Source organism: Barbus barbus (assembly GCF_936440315.1).
Source record: "Barbus barbus genome assembly, chromosome: 19".
In the NCBI taxonomy this organism is placed as follows: Eukaryota; Metazoa; Chordata; class Actinopteri; order Cypriniformes; family Cyprinidae; genus Barbus; species Barbus barbus.
Window position 1 is genome coordinate 21,607,918 of NC_136747.1, and position 18,180 is coordinate 21,626,097.

General features: G+C 36.4%; 2 protein-coding genes across 5 annotated transcripts; both read right to left on the reverse strand.

Moving 5' to 3' along the window:
• Positions 1 to 2,479: 2,479 nt before the first annotated feature.
• LOC306885807 (formyl peptide receptor-related sequence 4-like) lies at positions 2,480 to 10,693 on the reverse strand (the record flags this gene model as incomplete). Its single annotated transcript, XM_079442591.1, has 3 exons — positions 2,480 to 2,995; positions 9,595 to 10,035; positions 10,154 to 10,693. 3 exons carry the CDS (start codon positions 10,691 to 10,693, stop codon positions 2,480 to 2,482), a joined length of 1,497 nt encoding a protein of 498 aa, XP_079298717.1.
• A 1,623-nt stretch (positions 10,694 to 12,316) lies between these two features.
• Positions 12,317 to 14,579, reverse strand: LOC306885278 (C3a anaphylatoxin chemotactic receptor-like). 4 transcript variants are annotated; one of them, XM_079441700.1, is made up of 3 exons: positions 14,360 to 14,579; positions 13,291 to 13,755; positions 12,317 to 13,185 (listed from the first exon to the last, which is right to left on the reverse strand). In XM_079441700.1, exons 2-3 carry the CDS (start codon positions 13,750 to 13,752, stop codon positions 12,691 to 12,693), a joined length of 957 nt encoding a protein of 318 aa, XP_079297826.1. In that variant the 5' UTR covers positions 13,753 to 13,755; positions 14,360 to 14,579; the 3' UTR covers positions 12,317 to 12,690. The 4 variants fall into 4 exon arrangements, with proteins under 4 accessions (XP_079297826.1, XP_079297825.1, XP_079297824.1 ...); XM_079441699.1 differs by having other exon boundaries at positions 12,317 to 13,188; XM_079441698.1 differs by having other exon boundaries at positions 13,291 to 13,786.
• Between the last annotated feature and the right edge of the window lie 3,601 nt (positions 14,580 to 18,180).

Genomic DNA, 18,180 nt, shown 5'->3' on the forward strand with positions numbered 1-18,180 from the left:
GGATGTTCAAAGGATTTTGACTGACCTCATGATAAAGTTCTGTCACAAAAAATAAAACCTGGATGTCCATGCAGACCAAACTAATATTAAAAAGCACATTAAAATGTAAGTGTGTCTGTTCTCATGTCGTTCCAAACCTGTAAGACCTTCGTTCATCTTCAGAACACAAATTAAGATATTTTGATGAAATCCAAGAGCTCTCTGACCCTCCATTGACATCTGTGTGGTGGCCAGGCATTTTGTCTGAAATCAAACAAAAGGTTCAGTCCTGTCGGATATGCCTAGAGATGGAACAGACACAGCAAAAGGAATCTCTCATCTTGACATCCCTTCCAGATAGGCCTTGGAAAAGGCTAGCTATTGATCTGTGTGAGTATAACAAGCTATTTCTCTCGATTTCTTTATTTCTGAGGTGGTGGCTGCTGGCATGTGAAGAATCTTGTGTTAAAACTGAAAACACTATTTGCCAGGTTTGGCTGCCCCGACGAAATACTTTCAGACAATGGTCGGCAGTTTGTGAATGCTGAGTTCCAAGAATTTGCAAAAGATTTTGACTTTCTGCACATCACATCTAGTCCACACCACGCTCAAGGAAATGAACATGCAGAGAGAGGTGCAAATTGCAAAGAAAATTTTGCAACAGAAAGATCCTCTTCTGGCTCTGATGAGCTACAGGGCAACACCTTGCATCTCTACAGGTGTAAGCCCGGCTGAACTACTAATGGGCAGAAAGATTAAATCGACACTTCCGATGCTTGAGACAAATCTTCAGCCTCGGTGGCCAGATCTGAAAGATGTAAGGAGAAAAGATTCCTTGGAAAAGCAAAAGCAAGCTTTCTACTTTAATCGTCTCCACGAAGCTAGACCCTTACCATTGCTGAGGTCTGGTTATGCCGTGCTCACTAAGACCTGGGGAACAGCTGCTGTGGTCACAGGTGAGGGTACAACTCCTCGATCTTTCACTATTGAGACACATCAAGGGGCAACTCTGCGGCGTAAACGTTGTCACTTGCAGATCATCCCTGCCTCAGCTGGAGGAACTCAAACTCTGGTCCAAAAGTAACAATCCTATGAACAGCAGCCTGGGTCTACATCGAACACTGGGACGACTTTGCCTCAGATCCCGAAGACACAAACAGGACTGTTGATGACTACATCTGGCAGAATAAGCAAACCAGTGGACAGATTAGATTTAAAAGGAGAAAGAAGAAGGCAAATATGCTAGCCATATATGTTTAATAGAGATTAGAAACAATGTTCTTCCATGTGGTTGGAGTAAGCAGTGAGAAAATTAGTAAATAAGTTGTTTTGTTTAATGATGTTGAAAATTTCTTAATACTAACAAGAAATGTTAAGGCATATTTAATGCTGTTCAGAGAGAGAGAAAAAAACTGAAAAGGGGAGATGCAATGGGTGTATTCCTTTAAGAAAACGTGATTACGTAGTGGTTACGGGGTTAAGGGCACATGTTGGGTTCTGTGAGTGTGTTCACCACTTTAAGCGAATCATTAAAAATCATTACAACCACGAAGGGCAACAAGAATCCACAGATGAAACGAATGCAGTAGTAGACATACTTTGATTCATTTTCACCTGCTTCTTCTCCTTTCTCCTGAAAATCTAATTATAAATACACATTTACATATTTGACACATTTTATTGTATAATTAACCCTCTACCGCATGACGTGGCCATATGGCAACATACACTTTGTATTAATTTCCTTGCCACTGTCTCTTTAAGAGAACATTCTCGTTTTTTTGTTGTTGTTGGAAAGAGCAGACCATAGTTTAGCCAATGATGTGCTTTGGTTTTGATTAGATATAAATACAGGTAACATTACATCAGTGAGCCACTGGCCTACCATGGTGTCTCAAAAAGGCAGATGCAAGTATCCTGGCTATAAGGTGTACCTGTGTCTCACCTCTTTAAAAAACTGCTTTGTGAAGCCTCAAGTTCATAGTCTTCCTCTCATAAAATTGCATAATGTTGAATTTTCATGAACTGCAGTGTTTTTGGTTTTGTCAATGTTTTATAATATATGATATTATGTAAAAATTTGTGTATAAGTGTATAAGTGTATACATTTGAAATTTAAATAATATTCATGAAAATGTAATGAAATTCAAAGAATATAAAGCATTATTCAGCTAAAAAGAATTGAATAAATAAAAGCAGAAGTTGTTGGAAAGTATGCATAAGGTTATAAGTACTGTGTTAAAGCTTATAATAGCACCAGTTGAATCACCACAAACATTTCTGAGGAAAAATATTAACTATAAGTAAACTTACACTTATTCTAATTAAGACCCACTATTGTATGTTGTTACAGTATGGCAACATATCATAAAGTACCTTAAAATAACCCCCCCCCCCCCCCCCCTTTTTTTTACAGCACTTAAAGTTAAGCCATTTCAAGAAAAGAAAAAGAGTCAAATATTTTTTTCTATATGTCTATCATAATGTGTGTGGTAGAGGGTTAATTACATAATAATATGAAAGGTCGATACACATAGTACGGTGAACTAAAGATCACCGCCACAATCCAAACTCCCACACTGACCACCCGAGCGGCACATAACGTCCGGCGTTCTCTGGTGAGCACTGGACGCCAGATGCAGAGTGCTCGATCCACACTGATGACAGCCAGAAGAAAAACACTGCAGAACATGTTGGCGTACTTGAAGAAACCAGTGAACTTGCAGAGAAAAACTCCAAAAGGCCAGTGGTCATAGAAAATGATTTTGATGAGAGAAGTGACTCGTGTCAGGCAGAAGATCAGGTCTGCTACAGCGAGATTGACCAGCCAAACGTTAGTGACGTTGGGCTTCATACAGAATCTGGCCATCCAGATGACCACAGAGTTTCCAATGGTGCCGAAGAAAACAATGATGGTGAGGAAGACAATGCTGAACTTATTCACAATGTCTTCATTGTCCACTTTAGTATTCACATGCGATGGGAGTGATGGAGAAGAGTTATGTTGGAGGTCATTCTATAATCAAGATAGATACATTTATTAATGTTCCTTCAGTTGGTCTGTTTACCAGTAGTTTGTTTACAACACGAAAGACTAAGTTACCATTGGTTCCCACAGGAATTTCTAAAATGCTCAAATAGATAACATTTTCATAATTTTGTACGTGAATGTTGCACCATAATCTATAATCAGACAAGAGAAACCCCCCCATTGTTAACATTACACCACAAGTGTATTCAAAATGTGTGTTTTTTTCTGATCTTGAAAGAACTGCAAGATAAACACAACTGGTAGGGTTTATAGTTATAGATTTTGAATTATTCCTTAATATTATGGATACAAACATTTGCAATTTCAGAAATCATTGTGTAAATATCTAATTGTCTTTAATTGCAAGGTTATAAATATATAACCAGTATTGATGTGGGTGTTCTTACCTGTTTTTACAAAACTGAAATACTGCTGCAGTAAGCCTTTGTGAATGAGTTAGCTGGAGTTTTATGTGACTAAAATGCATTTTAGATAAATCAATCAGTGGCTAGTTCTTTGGGTGGTTCTCTTCAGACAAAGAAGGGACAAACCAGAAGGAGGAGGAGACATACACAAACAAAAATATATACATTTGTCTATGTCTCCTCCCCCTTCCTGTTTGTCCCTTTATGAATATGTTCTAAGAAGGTTAAGATGTATTAAAAGCAAATGGTATCCAGTTAAATGTTGTATGTACTGTATGTCTATAAAACATCTGCTAGTTGGGAGGGAATCAACTTCTCACTCTTCTCTCCAAAACAATCTATAGTGGTTTGATCATATTCAAGTCAGCTTATTGTGATTCTTTATCTTGGTGCTTCAGCTGTTCAGGTTTTATGATCATGACATAATCTTTTTCATATTTTAGCAGTGAAGTCTTGCATTAAAGGTTTAGCAGCTTTTTCAATGATGTTTGGCTTTGTGAAGTTCTCTTGTGAAAGCGAAAGGTGAATATTGGGATTTGCTTACGCTTTGCTGTAGTCCTGTATTGTTTGGACAAAATCCATCTTTGATGGTCCCTATCATTCAGTTGCAATTTTCGCTCACAATTTTTCTTGTCATGCTACATGTCTTCAGTCATAATCATAAAGACTGTTGTTCTTAAAACACAAAACAATTGGGCTGTTAAGGTTCTAAACGTTCCTGCTAAACAGGCTTCCATGATTTGTCATATACGGTACTGTGCATTGTGTACTTTGTCCGCCTCTGGAAGAAGAATGTTGTTTTCCTGAATATTGGCTAAGCGAATGATTCAAATACCTATTCAAGTCACTTACTTCAAGTCTGGAATTCTAGGGTGTTCACATTTCATTGGGCTGACACTTAGTGGTGAGATGTAAAATTGCAGAGAAAAAAAATTAATCTTAATAATGATCATTTCCATTGATGTGAGTGGAAAATAGGTTTTTGCTAACAAGGATAGGTTTATTTATTTATTTATTTATTTTGCATAGCCATGCATTTATTGCGCAGGCCAATATTACAAAAATAAAGCAATCAAAATAAAATGAATATAGTTCCCAGTCTTCATGCAGAAAAAATTGTGTCCCTTCACAGTGTTAGCATGATAATAATTTCCACTTTCTCTTTCTGCCTCAGGTGGGCTTGAATACATCATGCTATTATTTACCAAACACAGACATAGGCAAGCAAAACCTATCATTAAAATGTAGTGGGCCTACTGTTGCATGAACATACATAAATTATATCACATTGTAAGGTCCACGAATTGGCCCAACAAAGGTATCCGATGGTGGATGAAGGTTTCCTGCGTGTTCAGTCTTTTCAGTGCACAAAGTTTTTTTATTTAAATTAAACTCTAATCTGACTCCATTTTATTATTATGAAATGCCAATTGGTTGTTTGTTCATTTCTAATTATTATTATTATTATTCTGACATTTGATTATTCTGTTTCGCTCTTTAATTGTATTGAATCTCATTAATCTTATTCCTATAACACTTTGTGTCTCGTACCATCCGGTATACGGATCTCATATTCACAAACTCATAAGTCTTGGTCGTTAGACAGAGGCGATTGACTAATATTCTGGATGGCTCGTGCAATAGGCTATTTAGCTCATTCCAGAATACTTTTATTTAGTCTCCATAGATCTGTACACACTTAATTAAGGTAAGACTATATCTAGAGGTCATAACCATTACTATAGAACCATGCTGACCAACTTTTTCTAAGTAACTTTATATAATCATGCCGTGATTTCTCACATACACTCAGTTAGAATAATTGCACAATAAGCAGAGGTTGAGGCTGACCCAAATTTGGGTTGGTCAGCAATACAGTGTTCTAAATGGAAAAACCCAATAGCCTCTACAGTCTAAGCATACATAACTAGTGCCAATGTGTTAGCCGGAGCTCTAAATTATTTTAGTCCGTTACTAACCTAAGTGCAGATTTGCAGTGTTATAGACTTAACACAATTAATTAGAGTCAATGATAACAGAGTAAGTGAGAATAAATCCAAATGTAACAATTTATGCCAATTACATAGCCAATTCAAAGATATCAAATCAATACAAGAAGTCAAATTCTCAAAAATGAATGTAAGAGTAAGATGCATACCTGACTTTAGAAAAATAGGCCTATAACATAGAGTGTGTGGACACACTCTACGTTACATTATTCTGACTATAGAATCGCCCTGAGTTTTCACTTAAATACCCAGACCAAGACAAACATTCTCCAAAATGGGGATAGGAACTAGCAATTTGAATTTGCATTGATCAAGTCTAGTTAACACCTTTTGGGACAGAAGGTAATTTGCATGAAAGACACTGGGAAATGACACCCTCTACAGTAATCAATTTATCTCTAAACTCTTAAAGTCAAAAATATAGATGGCACTACCTTTCCTCTGCCCGTTTTTTACTTTTTTTTCACTCCCAGCTTTGTTTGTGCTGCTGGCTATGTCGATCTACACTGGTGTAACTCTAAGCTTCCTGGTGCTTCTCCTGGTCCTACATACTGGGATGGGTGGCCATGCTCATGAGCTTCTTTGCAGGTGATAGAAAACCTCGTAGAATGCTATTTAAAGTTGTGTGTATTTTTGGGACTTTGGAGCCCCCTTCAGTTAAGCAAGTGGAATACACTGTCGTAATTACAGTGGTTAGGGTACACGTGTACTCTTAAAAATAAAGGTATTTCAAAAGATTCTTCAAGCGATGCCATAGAAGAACCATTTTTGGTTCCACAAAGAACCATTCAGTCAAAGGTTCTTTAAATAACCATCTCTTCTTTACCTTTTTGTAATCTGAAGAACCTTCTTTCACCACAAAGAACCTTTTGTGAAACAGGTTCTTTATGGAACCATTTAGACAAATAGTTTCTTCTGGCATCGTGAAGCACCTTTATTTTTAATAGTGTGCATGTGTTGCTACCGCATTTTTTTGCCGGAATTTCGTACCCGCTCACCAAACTTAAAGACTTTTAAACTTAAAAAACAAAAACAAACCATTTGCTTCATTAGAAGTCAGTGTACTATCAGAATGATTCTGAAACTAATATTTCAAGGTAGAAAACGTAGTGAATGACTACAGTTGTTTCAAGGATTGCATTGACTCACAGAAGTTCAAATGGTAGAACATAACAAAGGGATTGTTAAAAGTTATGAAATGTTCTCATGGTGCAGAATGGAAATAATATGCCATGTGGTAGAAAGGACTTTGATTGGCCTTATGATAAAGTTCTGTCACAGAATATATATATATATATATATGTGTGTGTGTGTGTGTGTGTGTGTGCATGCAGAAGAAACTCATTTTAAAAATGTATCATACAGTCATCTTTATGACAACCACAATAAAATATAAGTGTGCCTGGTGACCTACCAATGGTTAGAACAAACAAAAAAGCTAAGTAAACATAATTGCTTATTCTTTCATGTTATTTCATTTTTAGTTAATATTCAAAGAAACATTCACACTTTTTTAAATGTTTATGATTTGATAATTGTCTTTTGCAGGGATATTCTACATGTGCGCCCACAGAATGTTTGAATCCTGGAGAGTAGTTGGAAGAGGAAAAGAAGAAAAAACTGCAAGCAGCAGAAAGTTTTGGCCTTTATCAGACCTTAATGTTATACCTTAAAACTGCAAAAATACACTGACAAATTAATAGCTTAAAACAGCATTAAATGACTTTTTTTTACACATGCACATATATTTGTATAATTCTACACAGATACATATACCAGTCTTATTTCACTTTTCATAATTCTTTTCTGTGAAACATTTTCTGTGAAATTTCTATCTTGATATATTGTAGCATTGCAGTATATTATGACTTCTCATAGACACATTTTAGAGCATCTTGTCAATGCTGTTGGAAAGTAGAGCTTGCACATGTAGTGTTTTGCAATAATTTCACCTTTAGTGTTGCAGCCTCTGTACAACTGTTCATGAGCATTTATTTCGCCATGGGGCCAGGAGGAGTAGACTTGCAGTTTCACACCAGCTCAAATACATAGTCAGCAAGTATGACACATCCTGTGTTAAACACTGTGTATATTCAGTCTTATCTGGAGTTTAGTTTTATCACCTCTTTCAAATATTAATTTCCACAGAATGTTTTTGCTTAGAAATGGTCCTTCCTCTTTAAATAAAACTTTTTACCAAGTGATGTGCAAAGAGTAAAAATAGCCTTTCAAAATGTTCACTTCCTTTTTTTCTGAATACCACTTACTTTTGAAAACTATAAAAACAGAATTCCCCCCAAATCATTAAAAACAGACAACAGTTAAGAAAATCTTAATACATTGTATTTTTTTTTTTTCATTTTTTAACTTTGCTCAACAATTCTTTAAATTCTTTATTTTAGTAGGCAATCAAGTACAGCTCCTATCTATTTGTATGGGAAAAGGCTGACATTTCCAAAGCTGTTTGACAAGATTATGATTAAATAACTTATTTCAAACCTGAAAATAATTTGTTAGCAATGGTATAGTATATTAAAATCCTTTTTTGGCTCTGGCTTTGTCTTTTAAATATATTAAGTCTTTTTAATGGAAACTATTGAGGACATACTGCATGCAGCAAAGAAACATTTTCATGCTATCAATCTTATCGTAAAAATGTCCTTGTAAAAAGTTCTACATTAACACACTCAATATCTGCAGTCTTTGGACTGGAGCTTTCTTCTCCATTGCTTTGCTGTGGAAGACATTGGCCTTCCTCCATAAGTGCTCTACGAAAAATCCCAGACAAGCTTTCTTTGCAGAAATATAGAACCGGGTTAATGCAGCTGTTGAAATAGGCCACTTTTGATTTTATTGCAAGACCACAGCTGTGGGGATATCACTAAATTGCCTGTGCATTGCCTGATTTATTTGTTAACATCATTAAAGTGATAATGTCAAACTTACTGCTTCAAATGCAATCGATAATTTATTTCTAATATGATTTAATTTGATACTACTTTGCCAGTCAGAAATTTACCAAATTTAGTACAAATGCCCCCAAAAAATCAAGGTATGATTGCAGAAAAGAATTGTGTGAGATCTTGTTTTTATATGATAAGAAATATCACAAGAGCAAGAGAGCTGATGAATGTGAGCATGACTGCAAAACATTATACAAGAAATTAATATTAAGTGAATTACGTTTTAGAAAACTTTTTTCTTTGCCTATTTCTGCAAGGAAAGTAGTTCCAAACAAATCCATAGCAGAACTGTTGTGTGTTTTGGAGCAACACAGCGGTGTTTCATTACTAAATAAATCAGCTGCTTTGAATGAATCATTAAATAATTCTGAGGCTCACTCAAGTGATTTGCTACCACCTAGTCTATTGGCGGTTTTAGTCTGATAGTCATATTCATTTTATTTTTCCATCATATTTCTAGATTCAAAATTTTATTTTAAAAACATTTATCTCAGCAATATTTCTGCAGTTGTAATTGTACCAATTCAGATGTAGCTTCTGTGCTGCCTCTGAAGTGCAAATATTTCATTTGTTTGGTACCATATAGTGCCTTATTATTCTGGTTGTATTTATTGATTAAATATTAGATATTTTTTTCAGGCAGTAAATGCGGATCTTTCGGATAAATTTTAGGAGTGCTGGTTTGGTCTTGATCTTGACTCTCTCTCTCTGCCTTGGTCTTGGTCTTGTCTTGGTCTCGGTTTAGGTGGTCTTGACTACAACACTATTACTAAAAAAGATAAATGGCAGCAGAAGCTTTTTGCATAGCTATGCATTTATTGCACTGGTAAATATTATAAAACAAAGAAAATGAAGGCCGATAATAACTTCTTTTTCTCTTTCTGCCTCAGGTGGGCTTAAATACATCATCCCAAACACAACCAGTCATCACAATATAGATGGGCGTACTGTTGTATTAACATTCATTAATTTAGATTACATAGACTATAACTTTACGAAACTAAACAAGTAAGTTTAGTTTAGTTTATTTTCTTATATAGCACATTTATGCTGCCACAAGAGCAGCCCAAAGTGCTGTACAATGCATTCAAGAAGACCAAGAAATAGAGCAAGCAAGAAATAGAGAGTAAAATTTCTTAAACTTTAGTGACAAATTCAGAATCTGCAGTCTTTGGACTGGAGCTTACTTCCCCATTGCCTTGCTGTGAGAGACTTTGGCCTTCCTCCATAAGTGCTCTACGAAAAATCCCAGACAAACTTTGGTTGCAGCGACTACTAACATCCAGTCCCATGCAGAAGTAGAGCACTGGGTTAATGCAGCTGTTGAAATAGGCTAAGTTTGAAGCCATACTCCATCCCACTTTTACTGCCTCATTGTCTTCATTCACCAACTTCACCAGCCCTAGAAAGTGGTATGGAGCCCAACATAAGAAAAAGGCACAGACCAATACAGCAAGAATTCGAAGAGGCCTGGATTTTCCAGAGAGTCGTGTTCTGCGTATCCCAACAGCAGCTAGTATGTAACAGATAAGGATGACCAGGAAGGGCAACAAGAATCCACAGATGAAACGAATGCAGTAGTAGACATGCTTTGCTGAACTGCCACCTGCTTCTGATGCTCCTTTGTGCTGCAAACAAAATGATAAAGTCTGTCATTCAAAATGATGACATACATAAACATTTACTAAATAAAATCATGCATATACATGAATATATATATATATATATTTGTGCAGTCATTCTGACCTTCAGTGAGCATTGGCTCAAGTTGTTCTTGCCAAGGTAGACTTGTCGGTACACAAAGTATGGTGAACTAAAGATCACCGCCACAATCCAAACTCCCACACTGACCACACGAGCAGCACATAATGTCCGGCGTTCTCTGGTGAACACTGGACGCCAGACACAGAGCGCTCGATCCACACTGATGACGGCCAGAAGAAAAACACTGCAGAACATGTTGGCGTACTTGAAGAAACCGTTGAACTTGCAGAAAAAAACTCCAAAAGTCCAATGGTTAAAGAAAAGACTTGAGATGAGTGATATGACTCGTGTCAGGCAGAAGATCAGGTCCGCTACAGCGAGATTGACCAGCCATACATTAGTGACATTGGGCTTCATGAGGAAGCCAGCCACCCAGATGACCACAGAGTTCCCAGTGGTGCCGAGGAGAACAATAACGTTCAGGAAGACAATACTAACCTTATTCATAATGGCCTCAATGTCCACTGTAGTGTTTGAGAGCTCAGGGTGGGTGTGGAGGAGAAGAGTTATATTGGAGCTCATTCTACAATTAAGAGAGATAAATCGATGAATGTTATTTCAGTTTAAAAAACAGATCTGTCTTGATGTCAATTTCAAAGCTAACTTGAAAGATTAATTCACCATGGGTTCTCTCAAAAATTCAAGAAGATGCAACCACAATGTGTATCAGGTGGAAGAAAATCTTGTTGTGCCACGCATATTCACATTGTGGATACTTACAAGCATTTATTGCACTGACTGCATAGCAAACCAATAGTAAAACCTGTTCAGAATTGTAAATGTAGATGATGTTGATGTTCTTACCTGTACAAATCAACGTTTTCCCAAATCAGAGTAAACCATCAGTCTTGAAGGGAACGACACTGGATGATCCTTTGTGAATGAGACAACATCTGTGTTTGACTATTATAGGGTCTTTTTTCTATGCTGATAAATAAATCAGTGGCTCGTCCACAAACATCACTTGCAATTGCTCTCTTCTCCCCTTTTCAGTGTAATGGATCGGGTCATTCCTAAATGTCTTCACTGCAGACAAAGAGGAGAAAGGCAGGAAGAGGGAGGAGACATACACAAAAGTGCACGTCTTTGCTTGTTTACGTAAACACAAATGGTGTAAGTGAAGTGTGGTTTTGGCAAATTCATATATTATTCATGTATTTAAATTGTATGTTCAAGTTAGAAAAACACACAACAAAAATTTAACAACAAGGTTGACTCTGGAGGAGTCTTGTGATTTAGGGGGCCTGTGGAGGTACAGTCTGTCAGTTATTATTTGACATGAAACTATTTTTGTGAAACGAACAAAACAGTTTGACCAAAGTCAAAGTTAAAAAGATAATGTTCAGGTTTCATAAAAATACAGCCTTTTAAGGAAAATGTAGGCAACAGCTATGTAAATATTATTTGAATTAGTCTGTGATTAATATATCTTAATGTATGTAAATATTATAAATTAGTCTACTCACATTTTTAGTACCAGCTACAGAATGTAAAATATTAGCATACAATATGCAACTGTAATATACGGTATGTGTTTGTAAAAGAGATAAGCACAGCAGTTAGGTTATGCAGGTCTACCTACCGATTCTGTATGATTTACAGAACACGATTTATGTTCACTCAAGTCTTTTGAGCTCATCTTGCTAATCTACATTTCTGGTAACAGGATCATTCATTTAATCAACTGTTCCTTATGTGCTATGCATAATTAAAGTCGCTTAAAAGAGGTTGACTTTCAAGACAGCTTTTTATGGCATAGCCTATTTGGAAGGCATTCAAAACTGCAGAGGAATCGAATCATATTCAAATCTCTTGACTACTTGCAATCTCATATAAGTGGTTAGGCCAATATGCTAATTAATTAAAAATATTTTCTATCAAAATCACAAAATATTCTGTGAAATTATTGTCAGTCTCACTTCTAAGAAATGTAGTATTTCTTCACTGTTATTTTGCAATATTGCTCAATCTTTAATGTTGCAGTGTCACTGCAGATGTTAGTTAAGTGTGCTCAGTAATTCCATTAAGAGCTAAAGGTTTAGGGTTTTCGATCACAGAAGATATCAGAATTTGAACTACTGAAATATTGAAATTCTTTATCAGATTTTTTTTCTTATAACTAGTCATTTCATCGGAGACCTTTTTCATACACTTTGTATTTATTGCAAAGGCAAATGTTACAGGAATAAAATGAACAGTAAACAAATGAGCTCAGATTAACCCCAGTAGTAATGTAATCCTGGTCTAAAAATTGTGCCCTTTACCCCATATTAGGCTACAAGTAATTTCCGTTTTCTCTTCCTGTCAATGTCATCTTGTTAATTAACAAACAACATGTGTAGGCAAACATAACCAATCATACAAATCTACAATTGTTGCATAAACATTTGTATGAAAAAAATACATATATTACAAATGACCTTATTTTGAGTATTTTGCAATATTTTCATAAAGGCTCCATCTACATATAAAAGCATTAATTTTTCATTTTGTTAGATATTGATCTGGATATTAATCTCTTAAACTTTAGTGACACACTCAGCGTCTGCAGCTTTTGGACTGGAATTGAAGCTTTCTTCTCTTGTGCCTTGCTGTGAAAGATTTTGGCCTTCCTCCATAAGAGCTCTGTGAAATATCCCAGACAAACTTTGGTTGCAGCGTCGACTAACATCCAATCCCATGCAGAAATACAGAACTGGGTTCACGCAGCTGTTGAAATAAGCTAAGTTTGAAGCCATGGTCCATCCTGCATTTACTGCCTCGTTACCTTTATTCACCAACTTGACCAGCCCTAGAAAGTGGTATGGAGCCCAACATAAGAAAAAGGCACAGACCAATAGAACAAGAATCCGAAGAGGCCTGGATTTTCCAGAGAGTCGTGTTCTGCGTATCCCAACAGCAGCTAGTATGTAACAGATAAGGATGACCAGGAAGGGCAACAAGAATCCACAGATGAAACGAATGCAGTAGTAGACATGCTTTGCTGAACTGCCACCCTCTGCTGCTCCTTCCTCCTGCTAATGAAATTATAAATACATAATATAATATAATACAAAATATAATCTTTATGCAATGTAATGAAAGGTTGTGAATGCAGTAATCTGTAATGCCATTATGACCTTGAATGAGCAGTGGCTCAAGTTCTTCTTATTAGGGAAGACCTGTCGGTAAACAAAGTATGGTGAGCTGAACATCACCGCCACAATCCAAACTCCCACACTGACCACACGAGCAGCACATAACGTCCGGCGTTCTCTGGTGAGCACTGGACGCCAGATGCAGAGCGCTCGATCCACACTGATGACGGCCAAAAGAAAAACACTGCAGAACATGTTGGCATACTTGAAGAAACCATTGAACTTGCAGAGAAAAACTCCAAAAGGCCAGTGGTCAAAGAAAATGCTTTTGGTGAGAGAAATAGCTCGTGTCAAGCAAAAGATCAGGTCTGCTACGGCGAGATTAACCAGCCAAACGTTAGTGACGGTGGGTTTCATGCGGAAACCGGCCACCCAGATGACCACAGAGTTCCCGGTGGTACCGAGGAGAACAATGATGGTGAGGAAGACGATGTCCACTGTCATTTTCTGAAGGGAAAGAGTTGTATTGGAGGTCATTCTGCAAACAACAGATAAATCCTTAAAAGGTGCCTTTTCAGTTTTTCTTAGGTCTACAGCAACTTTCACATGCTTATGCATTCAACTTTGATCTGTCTATCTGTACACCATAAGTGTGCGCTTGCCATGCTTTGCCTCACAGTTAGATAAACATGATAAGAGCTGACTGGTAACCAAGAGGATACAGGTTATTAAACTGATAGCGTTTGCTTAGAAGTCATAAACAGTGATTTCAGCTATAGATTTTGAATGTCCCTGCTAAATCATTGGTAAACAGTAAACCTTTTATTTTTTTTATTTTTTTTTATTCATTAACTTTTTTGGCTCCCATTACATTTAGGATTTCTTTCACTTTATATTCACAGTGTAATCAATGTATTTTATTTATATTATTACATTTTATTTAAAATTAAATGTATTATACAAATTTTATTTAATATTTTTAATTCAAACATTAATATTTTATACATTATTCATGCAACAAATATGATTTAATCCTTGTCCTTAATCCTATATTGTAAAATGTCTTTCAAAATGGTTAACTAATTCTGGCGATGAATTGCTATGTTCTTACCTGCACACAGTGTCAGTAGGCGTTTTTGCAATAATCAGCCCAAACTATCGGTGTCAGGATAAACAGCATTGCGAAATCCTTTGTCAATACGTTCAGCATAGACTATGTTTGAGTGTTAAATAGTCACTGTATCTTCAGTGTGCAAATTAATATGCAATCAATTATTTTATGCTAAACAGGTTTTTCTCACTGCATCTTTTGCTCAGTCATTCTAAAGTGTGCTCTTCAGCAACAAGGGAAGACAGACAGGAAAAGGGAGGAGACGTGCTCATTTTTCTGCAAACATATCAAATTATGCAGATGTCTGAGTACAGAGAAATCACAAAGCCATTTAAATTGTTAAAGTGTGTGCTATATATTTAACAGCATGAAAAAATCTCTGTGTGTGCTTGAGGAATTTAATAATATATTTTAGCAGAATTCAGTGTAAAGTATTAAAACTCTCTCAGAAAAAACTATCCCTGGGGCAGTGCCCTATTAAAAGGTGCTTAAAAGTAGGCTACACTTTAGGTACGCTACTAATATGTATTTTTAAAGTAACATGTCCCTTTATAGTACTAATATGTACCATTTATGGGCAAATTTATGCCTTTTAGCTTTTGTTGTAGGATACTGCCACAGGTTTGTATTTAATTTATTTAACAGAACTGCAGAAAAACAGCAAGTCAACACAAATTCAGTTAACAAGCGTAAACCATATGTCTTTTTATAAATTTCCTAAGATGTCAGAGTTTCAGCTTGCTTGCATTTCTGTTTGTATCTTGAAGTTCTTTTAAGCCAGAGCGTTCAACGTGATTCAAACTAGTTTGCTATTAAATGGCATAGCTGTTGTCTTTGTTGCACAAACAGAAAATGCATGATTTAGGTTCAGACACGAGGGGTGAATTGTTACGATTCACCCCACAGTCCGGGTTAGATGTAACATACCCTGGGGTGAGATAACATTATGATTTCCACCAGGGTAAGATGTAACATTATGCAACAAGGACTATGACAAAAAAAAAAAAAAAAGGATTTTGAAAGCTTTTCACTGATTTTTCAACATAATTGGTGTATGTTTTTGTGTATGATACATTAGCAACATGATAATAAAACTGAATAACATGTGTGTTAGTGTCAGACGTAATTGGCCATAATAAAACTGAACTTGAACTCTTGAACATTTAGAGACACCGCTCGGTTTGTCTTTCTCTCCCAAAACCTATATGCATAGGAGTGGGGTAAAGCGCCCCCCCCTACTGTTTTTCCCAAAATAACCACAAGATAAAGTCAAGATAAATTTTTATTGTAACTATGGACTACGTTGACGAGAGTGATGTATTTTTCACCATGAAGCTTACTGAAGAGAAAACAGATTTCACAGTAAATTATCTCATTTTCAGCAATAAGAAAAAAAGTGTTTTAAAGCTTGTTGTTTTGTAGAACATCACAGCTTTATATGATATGAGAAGTGCCTGTAGATAGGGAGTAGGCCTACATGTTATTTAATAAAAATATTATATTTTCAGAATGACATGATTTTTTTCTCAAACGTAGTGTGTGGGGTAAAACGCCTCCAGGGGGCAATGGGCAAGTTAAGCCAAGTTCACACTACACGACTTTACACGTCGGCAGGTCGCTGTGCCGTTCAGACTACATGACTTGATTGTCTGTCTTTTAGTCGTTGTGGCGTTCACACTACATGACTCTTTATGTAAATTATCTGCAACCAGGGGTTACACACTACAGGAGCTGACAACAACTGTCACCCAACTACTCGATTCGGTCCCTAAACCACGTTTTGTCATGAAAACACGCGAGAATTGACCGTTCGCAAAGAGCTTGATTGAAAGGTGATCTGACCAATCAGAACAGGTATATTATGTGCCGCCGCAGCTATCCGCCATCTTGCCCGACAGCTGGCCAGTCTTCATAGAAATACATGTTAAAACAGGGTGAAAAAGATCGACTGAATTTAAACTTTTTCAATATAAATAAATATAAATATGTGAGGAGGATTAAGCTGTGCTGTTGTTGGCTGCCATTGTAACGGCAATAAGCTGAGGTATTTAAAAGTGCTTGTTTTGCTTACCAGAAAATCTGCTCATGCACTGTATGCATAGCTTGCAGCGCTAAAGTTAAATGCTGAGTGTTAAATAATAAAATAATATGTTAAAAAGTGTGCTCTTATCATTCTGTGGACAAAATCCTGTGAACTTCGCCCCGATCAACAATATGCACATGCATGCTCATCTGTTTACATGCAGGTTAACCGCCAGCTTCATGTCATCTTCCACTCATTAAACTATGACAGGTCCTTTACTACAAAAAGACGGTCCCTGCGACACTCGCAAAGTGATGAAACTATGGCGCTATGTGCTTTTTAAAACCATTTTCATAGGTTTCACGTTATATTCGGCTCGGAAAATATGTAAATGCGCATGCAGTAGCCGCAGCTGTATCCCTTCTAGCCTTAACCACAAATCAGACAGAAGTAGATTAACTTCGGTGGATTTACAATGATGTGTTCCTCGGCTGAAATTAAACACCGTCTGATGTTTATTCATGTTCATTTCTTGCATTAAGTAAATATGAAAAGACGATCGGTTCACGTGTTTGAACTGAGGCAATACAGTGATCTGTCACAACACATTGATCGAGGCTTAAAAAGGTATTTATTGTTTGAATTTCTTTAAAAGTGACGCGATTTAAAAGCTGAGGGTCATGAGAACTTGTTTCATATCAGCAGTAACCTGCTCTGTCTTCTCTGTCGGTGTGTGGTCAGTTTCCTCTCTGCTCTGAGATGTGTTTTTCACTGCCTGAGATAGAGTGCAGTGAGAGTGTTTGTCGCAAGTAGTTGTAACCAATACCATGTGTTCAGCCAAATGTTCAATAATTTTCTTAAATTAATAAGTATGTGCTCATCATGCTCTCTTTCCCATGCAAGGATTAGCATGAATTTGCGGAGGAGTCTCAAAACAAATACGGCCAAACAAACGAAATGCGAATTGTGTCATCTGCTATCTGAGCAAGATGACTAAATCCAGTGGAGTCATAAAAATATCATTTACAAATCCGCGTTTAATAAACTTTCACAATTGTTTATGAAAGAGATTTTCTGAATTCTGTTTGCATTATAAACATTTTCTTGTCTTGCTATATTCTCTTTCTTAGTGATTTGGTCTCTTGAATGTACGAAAGGTTATGGATTAAATTTATCAATACCCTTTACAAGAGTGTGGAAATTTTAACATGCTCAAACTTAAATTAATGTGCAGCTTTCAGTGCAACAATAGTTGTAATAGTTTTAAGGGTAAAACAGCAAGACTTAATTTTCATGTTGATGCTTCATGTGTTCACACATCGTGGACAGCCACAAAGTTGCACTACAAGAAATATCTCAAAGAGAAAAGACTGTTACTTAATTTCTTAATTTTCATTTATTCCTATTATGATAACAGCTCACAAACAGGTGTCTTCATCTAAAAACATACACAGTCCAACAAATAAATTGTAAACGGCCATCTGAAATCTTGATAATATGACTAAAACTAGTGGTGTAAGAAAAAACATCCCTAACAAAATCTGTTGGCATGCAAAAAATACTCATAAATGTTTTAGCACAGCTATTTACACACATAGTATGAGAACTGTACATTGTATCACTTGCCATAGAAAATGTATTATCAGTTAATTAGGGTAAAAAAGAAATGACGATAATAGTTGAAACATCCTTGTACATCCCTTTCATGTTGATGCTGGCGCTTTAATCTTTTAGTGTACCATTTCAAATGACATGATACCTACAAAAGAGTCAGGCTGTATAAAACTACTTGTTTGGT

Excerpts from the sequence above, each read along its gene's own strand:
- LOC306885278 (XM_079441697.1), bottom strand. The coding sequence starts at position 13,785 with ATGACCTCCAATACAACTCTTTCCCTTCAGAAAATGACAGTGGACATC. Across the intron at positions 13,189-13,290 it reads TGAGCCACTGCTCATTCAAG|CAGGAGGAAGGAGCAGCAGA; the intron begins GTCATAATGGCA and ends TAATTTCATTAG.